Here is a 17,116-nt window from a genome sequence, read left to right on the forward strand (position 1 = left end):
ACATACATGTAGATTATAATGAGCGACCTTTAACCAGTCCTTTTATTTTTCTTATGATCCACTGAGATCGAGGTTTGTAAGCAACGTTTGCAAGAAATCCAAATACTTCGTATTTGATCTCTGTATCCTATTTTCCATTAAAATAACTCTTCCAATGACTGATAAATATCTCCTACAGTGTTTCAGTTTCATTATGTATCACCTAGGGCCATCATTATCTGACTTTAATGTTAATTAGATGATTATAAGCGAACTGCCTATTGTTAGCGTACAAAATTCTATATGAAATTTGCACGACTATAAGGCTCAAATTAAAAGCGCACTTTCGTACCATGTTCAATATAGTTTTATGGAAATTGCATTTGCAGCTTTTGTTATATAAACCGAAATATTACACTAACCCAACAAGCACAGAATATAACTGCTATATAATATAACTAGACGTTATATGTCCACTTCACATAATGTTCTTGGCATATTAAAAGAATATATTAAAATAATATATTACTAAAATAGTAATAACATAGAAAATATATATAAACAAAATATACATATACACATATATACATTATATATATATATATATATTGACGAAGATATCACACGTTTGTAAGGTTAGAATACGGCTTATCGCGATATATATATATATATACATACATAGAGTTAAATATCTAAAAAATATATAATATTACAGTAACATTAAATATTATTAGAGATGGACGAATCTATTAATATTCCAGTAATATTATTTAATATCCGACAATATTACGCGCTTATAGGGACAGTACAATAAATAAAAAGAAATAAACTCTTTATTCCGCGCGGTTCACCGTCTTTTTTCCTCGGAAGAGACCCTCGGCGGGAATGCGCATGTCTCTGATGCGTAGTGCGCAAGGCTGATGTGCCGGGTAGCGTGCTCTATCGCTTGTTCCTCGATTCCGGAGTGTCTTCACGGGCTGGTTACGCCAGTGTGGCTACCGATGACTACTCACGTTTCGCTGGTCTGTTTGTGTGGTGGACGTGGGCCGGTAGGGAGAGAGGTACATGTTGAAGCCGTGCTTGTATTCTCGTTTCAGTCGCGCGACAGCGTCCGCATGTGCACTTGGCAGTTCTCAGGCTTGACAGTCGGCTCTCGCGGTGTTATCACGGCCGGCGACGTTTCCAACCTGACGTTGCATTGAGAAAGAGAGAGAGAGGGAGAGAGGGAGAGAAAGAGACAGAAAGAGAAAGGGAGAGAGAAGACCGGCCACTAGCTGGCTGGTTGGTTAGCTGACTGGCGCCATTTCTGGCTCTACCACGGGCGCGGGCTGTTAATTAATCCCGAGACATAGAAAACGAGAGGACGCGCTACGGGAATTAATTAACAATGATGGAGCTCCATCAGGTCGTCATCACCGCGCTGAGCTTGCTGCTCGGCGGCTTTCTCCTCACCGGAAGTCGGCGGCGCTTCCTTTACATGCTCTACAAAACGTTGCCCAGAGATGTTCTGTGAGTACGAATGAGTGCGAACTGAGAGAATGTAAGCGGGAGGGGATGAGAATAGGGATGTTAGGAGTGTGGGACAGGTAGCCGCACGGTTGTTCGCGAAATCGGCTCGGCCGGCTAAACTAGTACCGCTAACAGGAGCAGGAAATGCGAGGATGCGTTGAGCTCGTGACCGCCGAGAGAGTACCGTTATTTCCCCGTCCACCTTATCTCTCGCGGACTTTGTCCGCGAAATTTAATTCAAGACGCGGGCAACCGATGACGATCGCTTTAGTTTCACGCCCCGGCGCTCTGGTTGATCCAAAACGCCGACGTTTGTTAGGCGGACGTTCCCGATATCTAATGGGCGAAGTTGTGCGAACGAACGGCCACGAATTCATTCAATTCGTTCGTATTTCAAACGTTCGATTAGACATACACCGGTCGGTAATAATATTTGCGAATTATTTCGTTCGGACAAAGCGAGGGAGAAATGTCGATGCGGACGTCGCTCGGAATATTTCGCGAAATACTACCGGCTTTAAACGGCTCCCGTGTAGAAACGGCTTCCGTGCTTCATGTTATGTTATGGATTAACAATTTGCGTTCAGTGCCCGGGATGCATGATTGCCCGTCGCATTCGCTTCAATGCTTCGTTTGACGTTGGAATGCGACGCGCATGATGGGGAGCGCGCGAGGATTCTTCGTGGTACCTTCTTTTATTCTTATCGTCGTATATTATACTTTTCTATCGTGATAGACATTTTGTTCTTAATTCGTAACTTTTAGTCGTAATTTCCTTGACCGTCGATCAAATTATTAATAGTTTGTTTGGAGTTTCTTCGACAAATTATGTATATAATCTCGCATGCTTTTCTTTTCCTCTTTACGTACGGGTATTTTTTTATTTTCCTTCGGTACAATTTTATATGCGAGACGAAACGTTTATTATTCAGACTTGTGATATTTTAAATTCTCTTAAGATTTCTGCCTCCTCGTTGTTATCATCTTAATACAAACACTTGATGCGTCGACCGATAACGTCAGAAACGAGGAAATATATCCTCATAATTCTTGCGAAACACGTTAAAATTAAAAGTATGACCACAGAGTGACACTTGCAACCAATTGAGCAAATTTGTAAAATGATCGCAAACCTTTCCCCGAATCTATCTTCTTATTTCAACGTATTTTGCAAGAATTTTGAGCGTTATTATATTTTCTCGTTTCTGATGTTCTCAGTTAAAGGGACGGCAACGGAAAAAACCAGAAGACTTAAACATGGAAACTAACCATTAAATATAATTAACTTTAAATAGGACAACTATCATTTCTGATTGTCGTTATCTAAGTTGAATAAGCCATGCTGTTTTTAAAACCAATAGAGGAATGATACAGTTATAATTCTGATAAAGAGGGTAATGTCCAAATGATAAGTTTTGCGGCCAGTCGTGCTCAAAGTTAGAATTACTCACGAGTGCTCAATATATTCAATGTTACGATTGATTGGAGGAACTTATTTATGTTTATCTTTATACAGAGTGTTCAAGAAAACATTTTTGTATGTTAACATCGTGATTGACTTACTGGCTCTTACGTGTCGCGCGACGTGAGAAAAAGATAATCCGTTTAAATCTTTGTCTCGACATTTACAGAAGGTGTTCCGTACGCCCTTCTTCCATTTCCATACACATTTGACGTCTTCTTTTTACAGAGTCGCGAACTCTATGAAGAAGATGCCAACGTGTATGTATGTCGCACAGCTAAAAACTAGCTTCCACAAAAATTACCAAGTTTTCCCACAGGTAAACATTAACTAACTGTACGATGCAACTGAAATTTAGATAATTTAATTTTTTGTCTCTGTGTCCAGTTTTAAGCTCCCACAAATAAAAATTAGTTCTGGTAATTAAATGTCAGCAAATGTATCACATGAATAGTTAATTTTTACATAAGCCTTATTTTTACATAAACCTTTACCTTCTGTAAGTATCGACATAAAATTTACACAGATGTCTTTCTATTTTCATATACGTTCGCCTTCTTCATAGAGATACCTTCTGTAAATATCGACATAAAATTTACACAGATTATCTTCTTCTCGCGTCACACATGCGACACGTAGAAGTCAATAAGACGATCATGATGTTAATATATGAAAATGTTTGTATCTCAGAAGCGGTTGAATTTTCGAGAATGTCTTTTTACTCAGACGGTATAGTGTGTACTATGTAAATATTGAATGTTTTTCTTCGAGCATTTTGTATATGCATGGAAAAAAAGAATTAGCTCGCACAGCTAAGAATTAGCTCCCAAAAAAATTTCCAAGTTTTTCACAGGTAAACATTAACTAGCCGTATAATGTAACTGAAATTTACATAATTTTTTGTCTCTGTGTCTAGTTTTTAGCTTCCATGAATAATAACTAGTTCTTGTAGCTAAATGTCAGTTGTATCACATGAATAGTTAATTTTCTTTTGTAGGCATATTTGTTATTCAAAAAAGGAACATGCTTTTCTCTCGTGACACGTGTACGACGCGATTAACTTTTAGAGGACTGGAAAGCCAATATATTGGCGTTACCTATGATCGATACTTAGTGTATAGTCAATCCATGATATAAGATACCTTTTTTACCACTTTACTAAGGCGGATATGCCCTCTCAAATCCCGGCCCTCTAAAGGTTAAACAATTTTAGCCTTGTACCTTGCTTTAGAATAACGATGTTCCTTTTGCATTCAATTTTCTTGAATTTTGCTGTGTAACGTGCATTTGTAACACAATGCAAGTTTTTTCTTATTTTTGATAAGAAGGCAACGTGCCAAATGAACGCTTTATCGCTTGGCAATCGTTGTCGTTGATTTTAATACAGCCGTGAAGATCGCCAATTGATTGAAATATCATACCGGTACAGTGTGTTACATATCCATCTTATGCGTATGTGCAACAAGTACCACGGATATTGCTGGCACGACGGCCACCACGCGCACGGAAATTATAGTGTCCGATGTATCGTGCATGAAACTCAAAGGGCTGCTCTAATTATGTTGTTTCGACCATTTATTGCGAGTCAGGCTAGTACTTTGCAAACAATGGAATGTAGATAATTAAACAATTGTCCAGAAAACTATCGTTGTCCAACTGTAACTGTCACGTTTATTTGATAGGTGAGAATGTCTGAAGTCAAATAATAAAATCAGCAAGGTCGTCGGGCAAACCTTTTTAATTATTTTGCAATATCGTCAAATGTGAAAATATTTTGTATGTGAAAGATAAAACATTTTATGATATAATAATATAATCTTGTCGTAAAACTTGCAAATGGAGGAACGTTGTAAAATACACTTCTGTACCGATGCAACGTTATTAAACAGAAAAAAATAAAATAGAAAGAAGAGAAAGCAAATGACAAAGTGAAATGCCGTATAACATTACTGCGTTATTTGTGTTTTATTTTGTCAGCGGTCGTATGAAATACCACGTGTCAATCGTTATCAAGATCGCGTTACGAAGATTAACATTGCGTTTATACGTTTATACGTTTTATCAGTAGTGATAATAGGAGCGATTAGCTTATTGTTCATGTGTCGTAAATGAAAGGCATGTATATTTTATGCCTGTAGATTAGTTTGTTGAATATAGAATTAATAGAGAAAGGGAGAGAGAGAGAGAGAGAGAGAGATAAAAAAAGACAATTTTTTATATAATTTTTCGCACAGTGTCAGCGAAAGGTTACGACGCATTTCTTTTCGACTAGCTTTGCTACGGGCGAAAATCGCTAAAACGGTCAGGCGATTTTCATCCGTTTCGAGACGCGTCTGATTGAAAAATGTTGCAACCGTTGTGTTAATATCGTTAATACACAATTTCAGCAACAGTAATTACAAGGAGGTTGAATGATATCGATAGATGCGTTATGCGTGCATTTAAGTAACTCAGTTACGTCGTTATCCTTCAGTCACTTGCACCGGTTTATCTTTGTAGATATCACTCTGTGCGAGTGTGCCGCCAGACGTATGTCATCGAACTCACGCGAAAGAATAAAACTCATTTAAATAAAACGCGCAACACACACGCATGAGTCTAAGGTCGGTAATTTCATCATACAGAGTGCTCCGGTAACCATTATTAAACAATCACGAATTATGCCTTTCACGAGCGGTTACCACAGTGCATTGCAAGGTGATTTAATTTACAATTTCCAATCTTCCAATCTGATTTAAATATTTATAATTTCATCATTGTATCGCATATCACGCGCGCGTCTAATTATATCGGACCCCTTTTATTCTTTTTAATTGCGTAACGGTTGCAAAATGTTCCATTATAAATGTTTCTATACGAGACTTTTTACACCTTTTACACAAGTAATAATTGTTTATCACATCGAGAGAAAAGCAGTAATACACGTGTTTCTCCCGCAAACTGTCAAATGCTAATATTGATCCAAATGGCTAGAGCTTACGTTATCTTTCTTTTTCGAAATAAGAATAAATATAGACATCGATGCGAAGTTAAAAAGTGATCATAGTATTTTTTCAATCAGTTGCCACATTGTTATTCTCACTTGTCCCTTGTTAATTTTGCAGTTCTTAATTCGAGCCGATAATTATCAACGTTCGCCTTCTATGCAGCGTCGATCCTATCATGACTCGAAGAACAAAGTCCCCTTTGCCCTGTAGTAGTGTGTGGCATATCTACTGCAGTTTCCAACAGGACTACAACAAATCTATAGTATAAATGCGTTGAAGTGAATATTAATAATTTACATCACAGCCCTCATGTCGCAAAGCAAGTTGGTAATATTTGATAAGTGAAAAATTTTCATTCTTTGAACTAGTAACAACTATAAGACCTGTTAAGAGCAATAATCTTATCGATAGATAAGATCGACCGATTACTATAGGAATTTCTGATGTTCTATATATTCTCTCAGGATAAGATTGAAAAATAAATTAAGATTGGATACAATGGTGTTCAAATGTGCTCATCTAAACGTGTCCTTCGATCGCAGCAGCAAAACGACGTTTCTTTATCCACATAATGTTGTATTTTGCCCAGGTGTTAGGTGAGCAATAATAGAGCAATAATAGAGCAGCTGCGTTCGCGTGACACACATCACGCGCGTGTCGTGTGGCGATATTAACCAATTGATTGTGAGAGAAAAGGACATTACGTGAGGGGACCAAGCAGAGGATGTATTACCAATTTAGAAAACATGCGATGTCATGCCTTCCCACTCGAAAACTTTTTTCCCAAATTTTTTCTTTTTACAGCGGAAAGAAAATCGAGAAAGTCGTTGCCTCGTCCCTGTGGTCTAAAATTATATTCGATTGTTCGATCCCGATTTCCCACCAAAATATACCGTCAATTAATATAAATTTCTATCGTATTTAAAGCAATTTCACATTTGTTATGCTGCATTATATATAATGCATATGCAACATATAATGTATTAACCTTAATTCATGATGAAAATTTATGTGGTAAATGAAGCTTATTATTATTTCTTCTCCGATAATTTCAAATATTTTAAACAACGATAAATATAGAATTCTTTTTAACTTTTCTAATACGAAATTTTCTAATGTATATTATATTTAACGTAAAACTGAAGTTGAAGAAATTTCAATTAAGTACGATTCAATATACGAATTAGGTATACTTGTTGACCTATCAAAATATATAAACCACATTTGCACATATTTAATATGTAATGTTTAATATGTAAATCGTTAACAAGATATTCTTTGGTTTATTGATAATTTAAATTAATTTATGCATCTTTCATTGTGTGTGTAGAGGGGCTTATCGATTTTTACGAGTTAATATACTACTTTGGTGGTGGGAGAAACGCGAATATACTGTCGCGAGAGTGTTCTCGCAGTATGCAACGGCTCATCCGGAAAAAATTGCTTATATCTTCGAAGATAAGGAATGGAAATATAAACAGGTAATTCATGACGCAAAGATCGTTTACCATTTGAATAAATTTATACTGTGCTGCGTATTTAATATTCACATTAATTCTCGATCATTTTCAAAGCCGCAATGAAATCATAGGTCGGTATAGATGGATCTTATAAGATCGTTTTAAGTTCACTTTCAGATGCTGTACGATTTCATTGGTTACGGAACATCTGCAGATGAACTTAAGACAATTTTAAATGTAAGATCTGAATATGAATACCGACCACAGTCATTAATCGTAGTTTTCCAACAAATAAAGATCATTAATATAAACGATTATTTCAAAGATTAAAAAATTCGGCAAACTCCGAGAGCAGCCATGCCGGTCAGCAAAAGAGTTCTTTGAATATGTATTTATAATTTCGTATCTGATTTTTATGATCTCTGAATACACTTTCCGAACTACTGAGACATTTTCTTCTATGAATATACGTATGCAGGAGTTTCCAGAATAATCCATTAGGAGTGCACCGGAAAATTCTTGATATCAAGCAAAGCAACTTTTCGTTTACCAAAATTTCATTCGAATGATTTTTTTAGTTTTTAAATTAGAGCAATTTAAATGTCTACATTTACCGCTAATTTCAACAGACTTTACTCGTATAAATAATTTGTATAAATAATATTCCATCGGCTTTCCAAAATCACAAATACTTTTGAAACGTTGGTCACCCAACACTTATAAAAAATTACACTACCATACAATGGAAATTGAAAGATAGTAGAACAAAGTGTCGGAAGCGTGTATTAATAAACACATTGATTTCAATACATATTAATAAATAAACGTTTAAGAAATAAGCGGTGAACGAATGTCTATAATATTCGCTTCAGTCGCGACCGAAAAGATTTCTAAGCCCGTCGATTGTTATTAGCGATACAGTCTGGTTTGGAAATATTAAACACGCATAATCACCCTTCACGTTCGTCTGGCACACAGTTGGAGCAATTCAGCAATCGTATAGGACGTTACTTCCGCACGAGGCCATTTTCGCGCAATGACAGTATAGCTCTAGTTATGGAGGGTCGTCCGGAGTACATTGGTACCTGGCTGGGTCTCAACAAGGCCGGCTTCGTCGCGGCTCTGGTCAACACAAATCTTCGCCACGAGACTCTCTTGCACAGCATCCACGCTGCCGGCTGCAAAGCCATCATTTTTGGCTCCGAACTTAAGGATGGTAAGACCACTTCCATTTGCCTCGTCGATGGTTGTCGATACGTGCTGGTTGTGCGCAAAAACCTCGCATGTCAGAAGCGCTCATCGCTCATTTTACAATCGATTCCACGCGGAGAGAGACACGTACGTATCCCGTGTTACCGCTTGTTACCGATATAGGAGAGATTGTATCGCATTACACGTGTTAGGATGGAGGGACGCCCAAGTGTGAAATACGGTGCAAGAGCCTGTGATTATGATTCTTGCTATGACAATCGTCACACGACGCGACGATGTATGGACGCGAGTTACCTGCATAAAAGCTATCATGGATTTTTTTTTAGCAGAACAATGTCGGTTTACCATATCTATCAGTACGTCAGTTTTGGCGCTTTTCCCCTATATGTTGTATGTGTGCAAGAATAACGATAAAAGTAACAATTATATTCGTTACCGTCACTCAAGAAATGTAACTTATAAACACGTTATTGTTACTAATGAAACAAAAATATAACATCGTCATGAAATTGTTATTGATAAAAGTAATTTGCAACGGATTACAAGTAACTCGTTACTTCCCAACTTTTTGACAGTTTTTGTGAACGTGCAACTTTACCATTGAGAATCATTGAGCGAGAATCATCGAGTCGGTAGAATTTTATTATCAATGATGTCGATGACCGATCTCTTTGCCGTGTGTAATTCGTGTCGCGGGAAATCGCAAAGTTTACCCTTTTCGTTGATTGCTGTCGCGAAACTTTCTCTAACGTGTGCGGCTTTCTAAATAGGCTCTCTATTGAATCGAGGAAAAATCAAAACTCGTTTTCGTTCCGCAATCGTAATTGAAGCACGTTGTATGCAGCAATTTGCGACATCAAGAGCAAAATTCCCGACATCGACATTTACCAATGGTCGGAGTCGGCGGACACCCCGGTCTTGGAAGGGGCGTTCGACCTCAACATGGAAATCAGCAGCATCGATCCCGGACCCCTCATCGTCGAACTTGACATTGGCAGCCCCCGGGACAAATTGATCTACATCTACACGTCCGGCACGACGGGAATGCCAAAGGCTGCCGTTATCAATAATTTGAGGTGAGCTTCCGCGGTTTCGCTTGTCATCAAATGCGCGATCGATCGTCATCCTCTTCAAGACCTCAGACATTTTTTATTTGGATACTTAAACCACGTGATACTTTTCTTTTCCTCTTTTTATACAAGACCACAACATATCAGCAAAATTTCAAATATATCAGTATCAATATTACGTATTATTAATATTTTATAATATTACGTATTATTCATTAATATATCAGTATTAATATTCATCAGTAAAAAGTACCTTTGAAATCTTAGAGAGAAATCATAAGAAAAATATTTCTCTTACGTAAGTCTCGGAAACTCACCATCACTGTTGTGATGGTAGGACACATACTAATGTATAGATACGATATATGATCATCACGATTGTGATGGTTGGGGCTTAAAGAGTTAACACGTCGCACTTTGCTTTAATTGCTACATATTGTTTTCAAGTTCAACTGAAGATCGTGCGATTGATGATCCGGTAAATAAATACACTTCTCGACGTGCGTATATTTTGCAACTTATTTTGTCAGTTCTCTATTAGTAAGATGAGTTTAATTCTGGTAACATGTGGTAAAATTTATGTCTCACGTGTAAGTTAATGAGATGCATCTAGTTATCGCAATGCCGGATGGCCATCACGCGAGACTCAGCAAGCTATCTTTATAAAATCACAGGGAAATGTACTTATATTGAAAGAAAAAATACTTAAAAGATAATGAAATATTTATCCAATGGTTATTAATAATATATTTGCTTATGCTAATATACATATTTCTCCATTGAAAAAATATTTTTTTCAAATAAAGGATTATATATATATATATATAATCCTTATATATATATATATATATATACTTTTTTTTAAATCGTGGCATTTCATATATATAATTGTTTTATTTGAACGTGAAAGTTTAAATTCGAATAAACATGTCATTAGTACCTATCGAATAAATATTTTTTATTTCTTAGATATTTCTTCCTCGTATGTAAAGAGAAACAAATGTATTCTTAATTTATCTTGACCTCTTGCATTCTCTTGCATTTACGTTTGTATCTTGTGACGTATTTATTTACATTTAACGATATTAAAATTTACTTTTAAACGATATTAAAACTGCGCTTAAATCGGTGAATGTTTCGATGAGAGTTATCGCCAAGTTTTCCTTGAAAGAAAAGGATTAAAAATAGATACCTTCTATATGTTACTGATACGCGCGAACTCACATCGCGGTAGTTATTTATTTTGTTTGGTGGTAAAATGAAAGTTTTGTACGTCGCTCAAATTAGAATTATTTATATACACACTACAAAACATAAATGCCATTTTATCTTTACGTAACGCATTCCTTCAAAGCGCTTTCACAACAAATCAGTTAATTATAGCGCGCGCCTGCTGTTTTTTCACTTTCAGATACATGTTAATGACATGCGGCGTGAACGCAATGCTTAATCTACGTCCGAACGATCGAATTTACAATCCTCTGCCTCTTTATCATACCGCAGGTGGCATAATTGGAGCAGGACAAGCACTGATAGGAGGTGTCACCGTCGTGCTCCGTAGACGGTTCAGTGCGTCCAAGTTTTGGACAGATTGCGTCCATTACGAGTGTACTGTAAGATTATATCAATATTTGTGCAAATCTAAGAATGATTAAGGGACCATAATTTCTCACGGAAAAGAAAGATTCGTTTAAAACGATTTCACAGTTCATATTGGTCATCCAAAAATATCTCGAAGATTCTGAATGTTTACGTTGTTAAATATTTTCATACAAATTTCGGAGAAAAATATTCACGTCCTTTATACGAAAACTGGTTGTAGTCAATGTACGATTGTAAAAATCGGCGGTTTCTTATGCGAGAATGATTCATAAGGCTCCGCATTTGATTCAAACTCTAGTTTGAATATTCTTCAAATATCTTTTTTGCCGTTTGAATCAGACTACATATATATATATATATTTTTTCTTTGTTCTGTTCCATAAAAACCACTATTATTAAAATTGTAAGACAAATAATCCTAATTGATTTTCTCGAAGAGAAAGCTTTGTACGAAAACATTTTATCCTACGTTCTTGATTTATTTTGTGAGAATTATACTCGTTCTGTTCGATTGCTTAAAAATTATTATTAACGATTGCTTATTTTATATCACCATTACGGCCAGATCCTGTATATTTTCAGGACTTTGTATTCATACGTCTTCAATACGTATTGCACTTAGAAATTGTGTTATGCAAACTATTTGTTGTGGAATAGTTTCAACTTTTTCATGTCATTGCATTACGAAATTCTTGGATTTACGTCATTGCATTAATAAATTATGAAATTCTCCCAATAATAACGGACATATTTTTACGTCAGATAGCACAATACATCGGGGAAATCTGCCGGTTCCTTCTCACGGTTCCTCCGGGTGAATATGACAACGCGCATAAAATACGCCTAATGTTCGGAAATGGTCTGAGACCGCAAATTTGGGAATCGTTTGTGAAAAGATTCGGCGTGAAGCAGATAGGCGAGTTCTACGGAGCCACCGAGGGAAACTCCAATCTCGGTAATTTTCACACATGTGTTCCCGATTAATTCCGCTTCGTTAACTAACGTACACGCCGGATACAATTTGCGCGTGCGTGTTTATCGGTAGCGTTTAAGGCCCCGGAATAATCATTGCAGTCATATTAGATTTGTGACATCATAGACGAGAAATGACACGTTGAGAAATATTGCGTGCCATTTGCGAATAAAGAGGAGATATTTGGATAAAGCAACATTTGAAGTCGCTTGAAGACACTTGTGAAAATGGAGGGAAACTAGCCTTTTCCCTCATTATAGTCAATAAATAGACGTGAAAGACACGCGAAACAAAGTTCTATTAATAGAGAAAACGCACGATTTCACGGCCGTTGAAAAGAATGGAAAATATGCTCTCACGTGTGTGAAATTCCATACTAATCTTGATTTTCGTCCACTTTACGAGTTTAGTAAATATGTCGCAAATCACACCTGCACAATTGAGCAAATGATAAGGAAATGACGCGCTACAAATACTTCGAAGCGTTTCTCCTTCTTTTTCTTCCTTTATTTGAACCCAAAAGAGAAGCCAAGAAGGAGAAACGCTTCGAAGTATTTGTAGCGCATGCTGGATGCATTCTATTCATCCCTTTGTCATTCTGAACTGTGTCGCTACTGTCAACGCGAAGTTCTTGGCGAATTATCTTAACACATCTCTTTTTTTCGAGGTTAGCGGAAATAATAATTTTGATCCAAACTAATCTATAATCATATCATAATCGTCAAGTGTTATAGTTGTCTAACGAAGAATATTTGATTCGATTCGCAGTCAATATCGACAACACAGTTGGCGCTGTTGGTTTTGTGCCGAGATACGCTAGTATGTTATACCCTGTCGCATTGTTGAGGGTTGACGACGAGACAGGTGAGCCGTTGAGAGGACCCGACGGATTCTGCATACCGTGCAAACCTGGTATGTATCTTCGGAAATTCATGTTGAGGAGGAAATGCGACGGAAGCATTGATATTTTCCGTAAAGAATTCATTTCGCGTTACTGCGTTGAATTTACATTGATAAATAAATTTGATTGGATTTACCTGACAATGAACAACGAAACATGTTTTGGTCGAAGGAAATAGAATCTCTGGCGATAAGAGCGAAATTTAATTCACGGGAAATTTTATTTCCTTCAGCGAAAACGTGCTTAGTTGTTTGTGTTGTACGTGTCTTGTCAGGTAAATTGAACTAAGCTCATTTTTCAGTGTAACCCTGCCTGCTTTCGGCATGGTGATTGGAGATGCATCATTTTGTCAACTGAATTATTTAGGGAAAATCTAATTAAAGTATTCGTCCAGGTGAGCCCGGTGTTTTTGTGGGCAAGATCAATCCGAAGAAAGCGATAAACGACTTTAGCGGTTACGCAGACAAGAAGGCCTCGGAGCAGAAGATCATACACGATGTCTTCAAGAAGGGCGATCGTGTTTTCAATTCTGGTCGGTAAAAATGTGGAATGAAGAATGTGTATGTCTATGCACACGATAGAGGGAAAGCATCAAAACCGACAAAGCTTTAACAAACTGACATACTCATGTTTCTTAGCTGTAAAGTATTGAACTCTTGAAAAAACATTTATTACAAATAAATAAAAAAATAATAATTTTGTTGTAGAAAAATATCGTTACGACAGCAGTAAGATTTAGTTGGCACAACCAAATTATTTTGTTGTTCATGTATTCAGCGAATAATAATTAATATTCTTTATAACAATTAATATTAAGTCTCTCTGCTGCCCAAGCAAATTTTTTGTTGTTGTCACTACATTAACAATTTGTTGCTCTAACAAAATTTGTTTTCTCCGTGTAGTTGTGATATTAGCGCTGTTTGATGTTTTGTTGTATTGAAGTTCTTGTAGAGCTATTTTTTTGTTAACTAAAAATTAAAGTAATAAACCGGTGGTAATTTATTTGATAATGCTTTTTATTGAGTTTTAAATCTTTCAAATCATTCTGGATACTGTGCCAATCTCTATCATCCGTCCACTGAACCACGCAAGGAAAGTTACGGTTAGGTTGTTCTGTAATTTTGCATTTTTTTAACAAGGCTCTTAGAGCCCAAAACCAAATGGTGTTTCGGTTTTAATGTTTTTATTCTACCACGAGCAAATCATTCGCATCATGATTTGGTTTTTTAAATAGGTGATATTTTAATCATGGACGAATATGGATACTTCTTCTTTAAGGACAGAACCGGTGATACGTTTAGGCACGTATTTATTATCTTATTGATAAAATTTATATCAACTATTCAGACAATTGACATTTTAACGTTAAACAAACTTATTGTTTTAACAATCTCTCTTCCCTCTTCTTTCTCTCTTTCTGACCGAGTTATAAATCTTTGTTATAAATCGGCGAATTTGACCAATAATATTACATATTTTTTGAAATTCAACTGTTTGAGTTTGAAATGTCTCAAATTGAAATGTTTCAAGTCGAAAAATTCTTCGAAATTCTTAAAACTGAAATTTTTATATCGGCTTGCAAAATTTTACAATCGAACGTTTTAAAATTGGATTTTAAATTACAGGTGGCGAGGTGAAAACGTTGCTACTTCGGAGGTGGAGGCCATCGTCAGCAATGTGATAGGACTCAAGGACGCTGCTGTATATGGTGTGGAGGTAAATGCCAATTGTATTTGCTCTTGACTAACCTGAGTATCAAAATTTAAATGACGTCGTCTCCAGTTTACACGAGTCAATACTCGCTTTAGAATTAATACGAAAGGAAAGTGAGTTAACGAAAATGTGATGAGGGTCTATCGTCATGCAATTAGGTACCCGGGAACGAGGGTAAGGCAGGAATGGCGGCTATATACGACCCGAACAATTCTTTGGACATCAAAGAGTTGGCGGAGGGATTGAAGAAATCTTTGCCCGTCTATGCTAGACCGCTTTTTATTCGTGTTTTGTCGGAATTACCAATGACCGGTAATCATACGAAGTTTCTATCGATTTCTTTTTCGTAGTCCATATCCGAACGCGTCTGTAATGTATAATTTGCATTAATAATTCACTTTATATATTTATAGGTACGTTCAAGCTGAAAAAGAAGGATCTCCAACAGGATGCTTTCGACATTAAGAAGGCAAGTTTTGTTCTCTTCTTCTCTCTTTTTGGTTTTTTTTTTCTTCTTTTAAATAATGCGACCGTTCTAATGACAGTAATTTTTTTGCAGATTAAAGATCCGGTCTATTTCCTCAACAAGGGTACCTACGTGAGGATGACTGACGAATTTTACAATGATATTTTACACGGAAAAATTCGGTTGTAATATTTCACATTCGTCCGAGCGCGACTATTGCTTTTCCGCGAATGAACTTCTCTTTTTTAACGAAAAATATTGACCTGCATTTTAACGTGTATGTCATACGTTTTCACAGATTTCCAGTGGTTAGAGCGTGTTAGATAGTCGGTAACATTATTTTTACGCGTCAATAGGTTATCGTGCATGTTTTCCTTTGCGAATGTGCGCATAAAACGCGGTTTACGTAGCTCGCAGAACGCAGGATGACGTTTGCGATCTGCGTCTTGCGTCTATGTAAGCCATGTAGACCGGGCTTAATATGTGTTATTTGGAAGCAATGTGCATTTCGTTTGCAGTTAAAGTAGACAAGTAGAAAGATAATTGATACATCGCAGATTACGGCTAATATTTATGACAGTAAATTTTTACGCGACAATAATGATACGCTTGTGTGTGCTTTGCAAATACAGCAAAATACATACGGAAATCTTGATACACTTAGCAGATAAAAATTCACGAGCGTCATGGAAAAAAAATCTTACATCTAAAGTTATGTCGAACGAATTGTATATAATGTGTTGTCATGTTTAATATCAGGTGTTGTACTTGCTTTAAATGCGCTTTAATTTTCATTAGTGATTGAAATGCGAAAGGATAAAAAATTGAATACCAAATTTGTTACGTCGAGTTGAGAAAAGGCACTTGTAATTTATGTGAATTCAACGATTATGATTAGGTATGAAGGAAAATCATAATTGTAGCAGGGGTAACGTCTGTCGATATTTCGGGGTTTCATCGTGCATCTTGCTAACTTCTCGAGCTTTAATTTAACTTATTCGTTAATGACACGCGTATGCTGCTGTCAATAAGTAAGGCTTTCTAGTTTGCAACATCGAAAATTTGTACAAAGTCCGTCGCTGTCATTGATATTTTATTTCTCTTAATTTTATAAGTCACATTTTTTTGAAGGTATAATTGTAATTGTCATATAATTTATGTGCTAGATGTGTATATGCGCGCGTGTGTAAAACTTTTCGTTAAATTATGCTGTAGGTTTTGATATTTACGATATTCACAACTATACGCGATACTTTTTAGAGAAATAGATACTCGCGAAGTTTTCCCCTTTCTCAACTCTGTGTTAGCTTCTTTTGCGATCACCCGGTATACACGATATACTTGGGATGAGGTAGCTCTGTTTCCTGCGCAGTCTCCGGTGCGTTCCAGTGATTCTCATTGCACCAGAGCAGTCGCGTAAATATATATATATATTGTTTTCTGCCGAAAGTCAAGCGGAAATACAGTTCGATGTAAAATTCCTAATCCGGACATTGTTATTCTTATATCGTCAATAAGTAATATCTTCCAGCTTCTTCGAAGATACATGTGTATACACATATATATTTAGAGAAATACTTTACAGAACTGTTGATTTCTATTTTTGTAAAATGTATGGCTGTTACACAAATAAAGAAATTTTATTGTAACGATAACTCTCTTGCCATCTAGCGCCTTTCTCTCCTAATTATAAGAGATTTTCTATCTTTGGTTATTTTTGCTATCTCTTCAATTACCGAGTTCTTTCTTCATTCAATCGTTTCTTTCTCTCTTTTCTTTTGG

General features: G+C 36.4%; 1 protein-coding gene across 2 annotated transcripts; it reads left to right on the forward strand.

Moving 5' to 3' along the window:
• Nucleotides 1–925: 925 nt before the first annotated feature.
• LOC106746356 (long-chain fatty acid transport protein 4) lies at nucleotides 926–16,983 on the forward strand. Of its 2 annotated transcripts, XM_014622898.1 has the most exons (14): nucleotides 926–1,001; nucleotides 1,077–1,488; nucleotides 7,268–7,418; nucleotides 8,376–8,613; nucleotides 9,454–9,685; nucleotides 11,091–11,292; nucleotides 12,044–12,236; nucleotides 13,023–13,166; nucleotides 13,550–13,687; nucleotides 14,390–14,456; nucleotides 14,781–14,871; nucleotides 15,027–15,180; nucleotides 15,282–15,337; nucleotides 15,428–16,983. In XM_014622898.1, the coding sequence occupies exons 2-14, from the start codon at nucleotides 1,367–1,369 to the stop codon at nucleotides 15,521–15,523; spliced, it is 1,884 nt and encodes a 627-aa protein (XP_014478384.1). In that variant the 5' UTR covers nucleotides 926–1,001; nucleotides 1,077–1,366; the 3' UTR covers nucleotides 15,524–16,983. The 2 variants fall into 2 exon arrangements, with proteins under 2 accessions (XP_014478384.1, XP_014478383.1); XM_014622897.1 differs by having other exon boundaries at nucleotides 966–1,488.
• Nucleotides 16,984–17,116: the final 133 nt, after the last annotated feature.

Source organism: Dinoponera quadriceps, unplaced genomic scaffold (genome assembly GCF_001313825.1).
Source record: "Dinoponera quadriceps isolate SergipeBrazil2010 unplaced genomic scaffold, ASM131382v1 scaffold566, whole genome shotgun sequence".
NCBI lineage: Eukaryota > Metazoa > Arthropoda > Insecta > Hymenoptera > Formicidae > Dinoponera > Dinoponera quadriceps.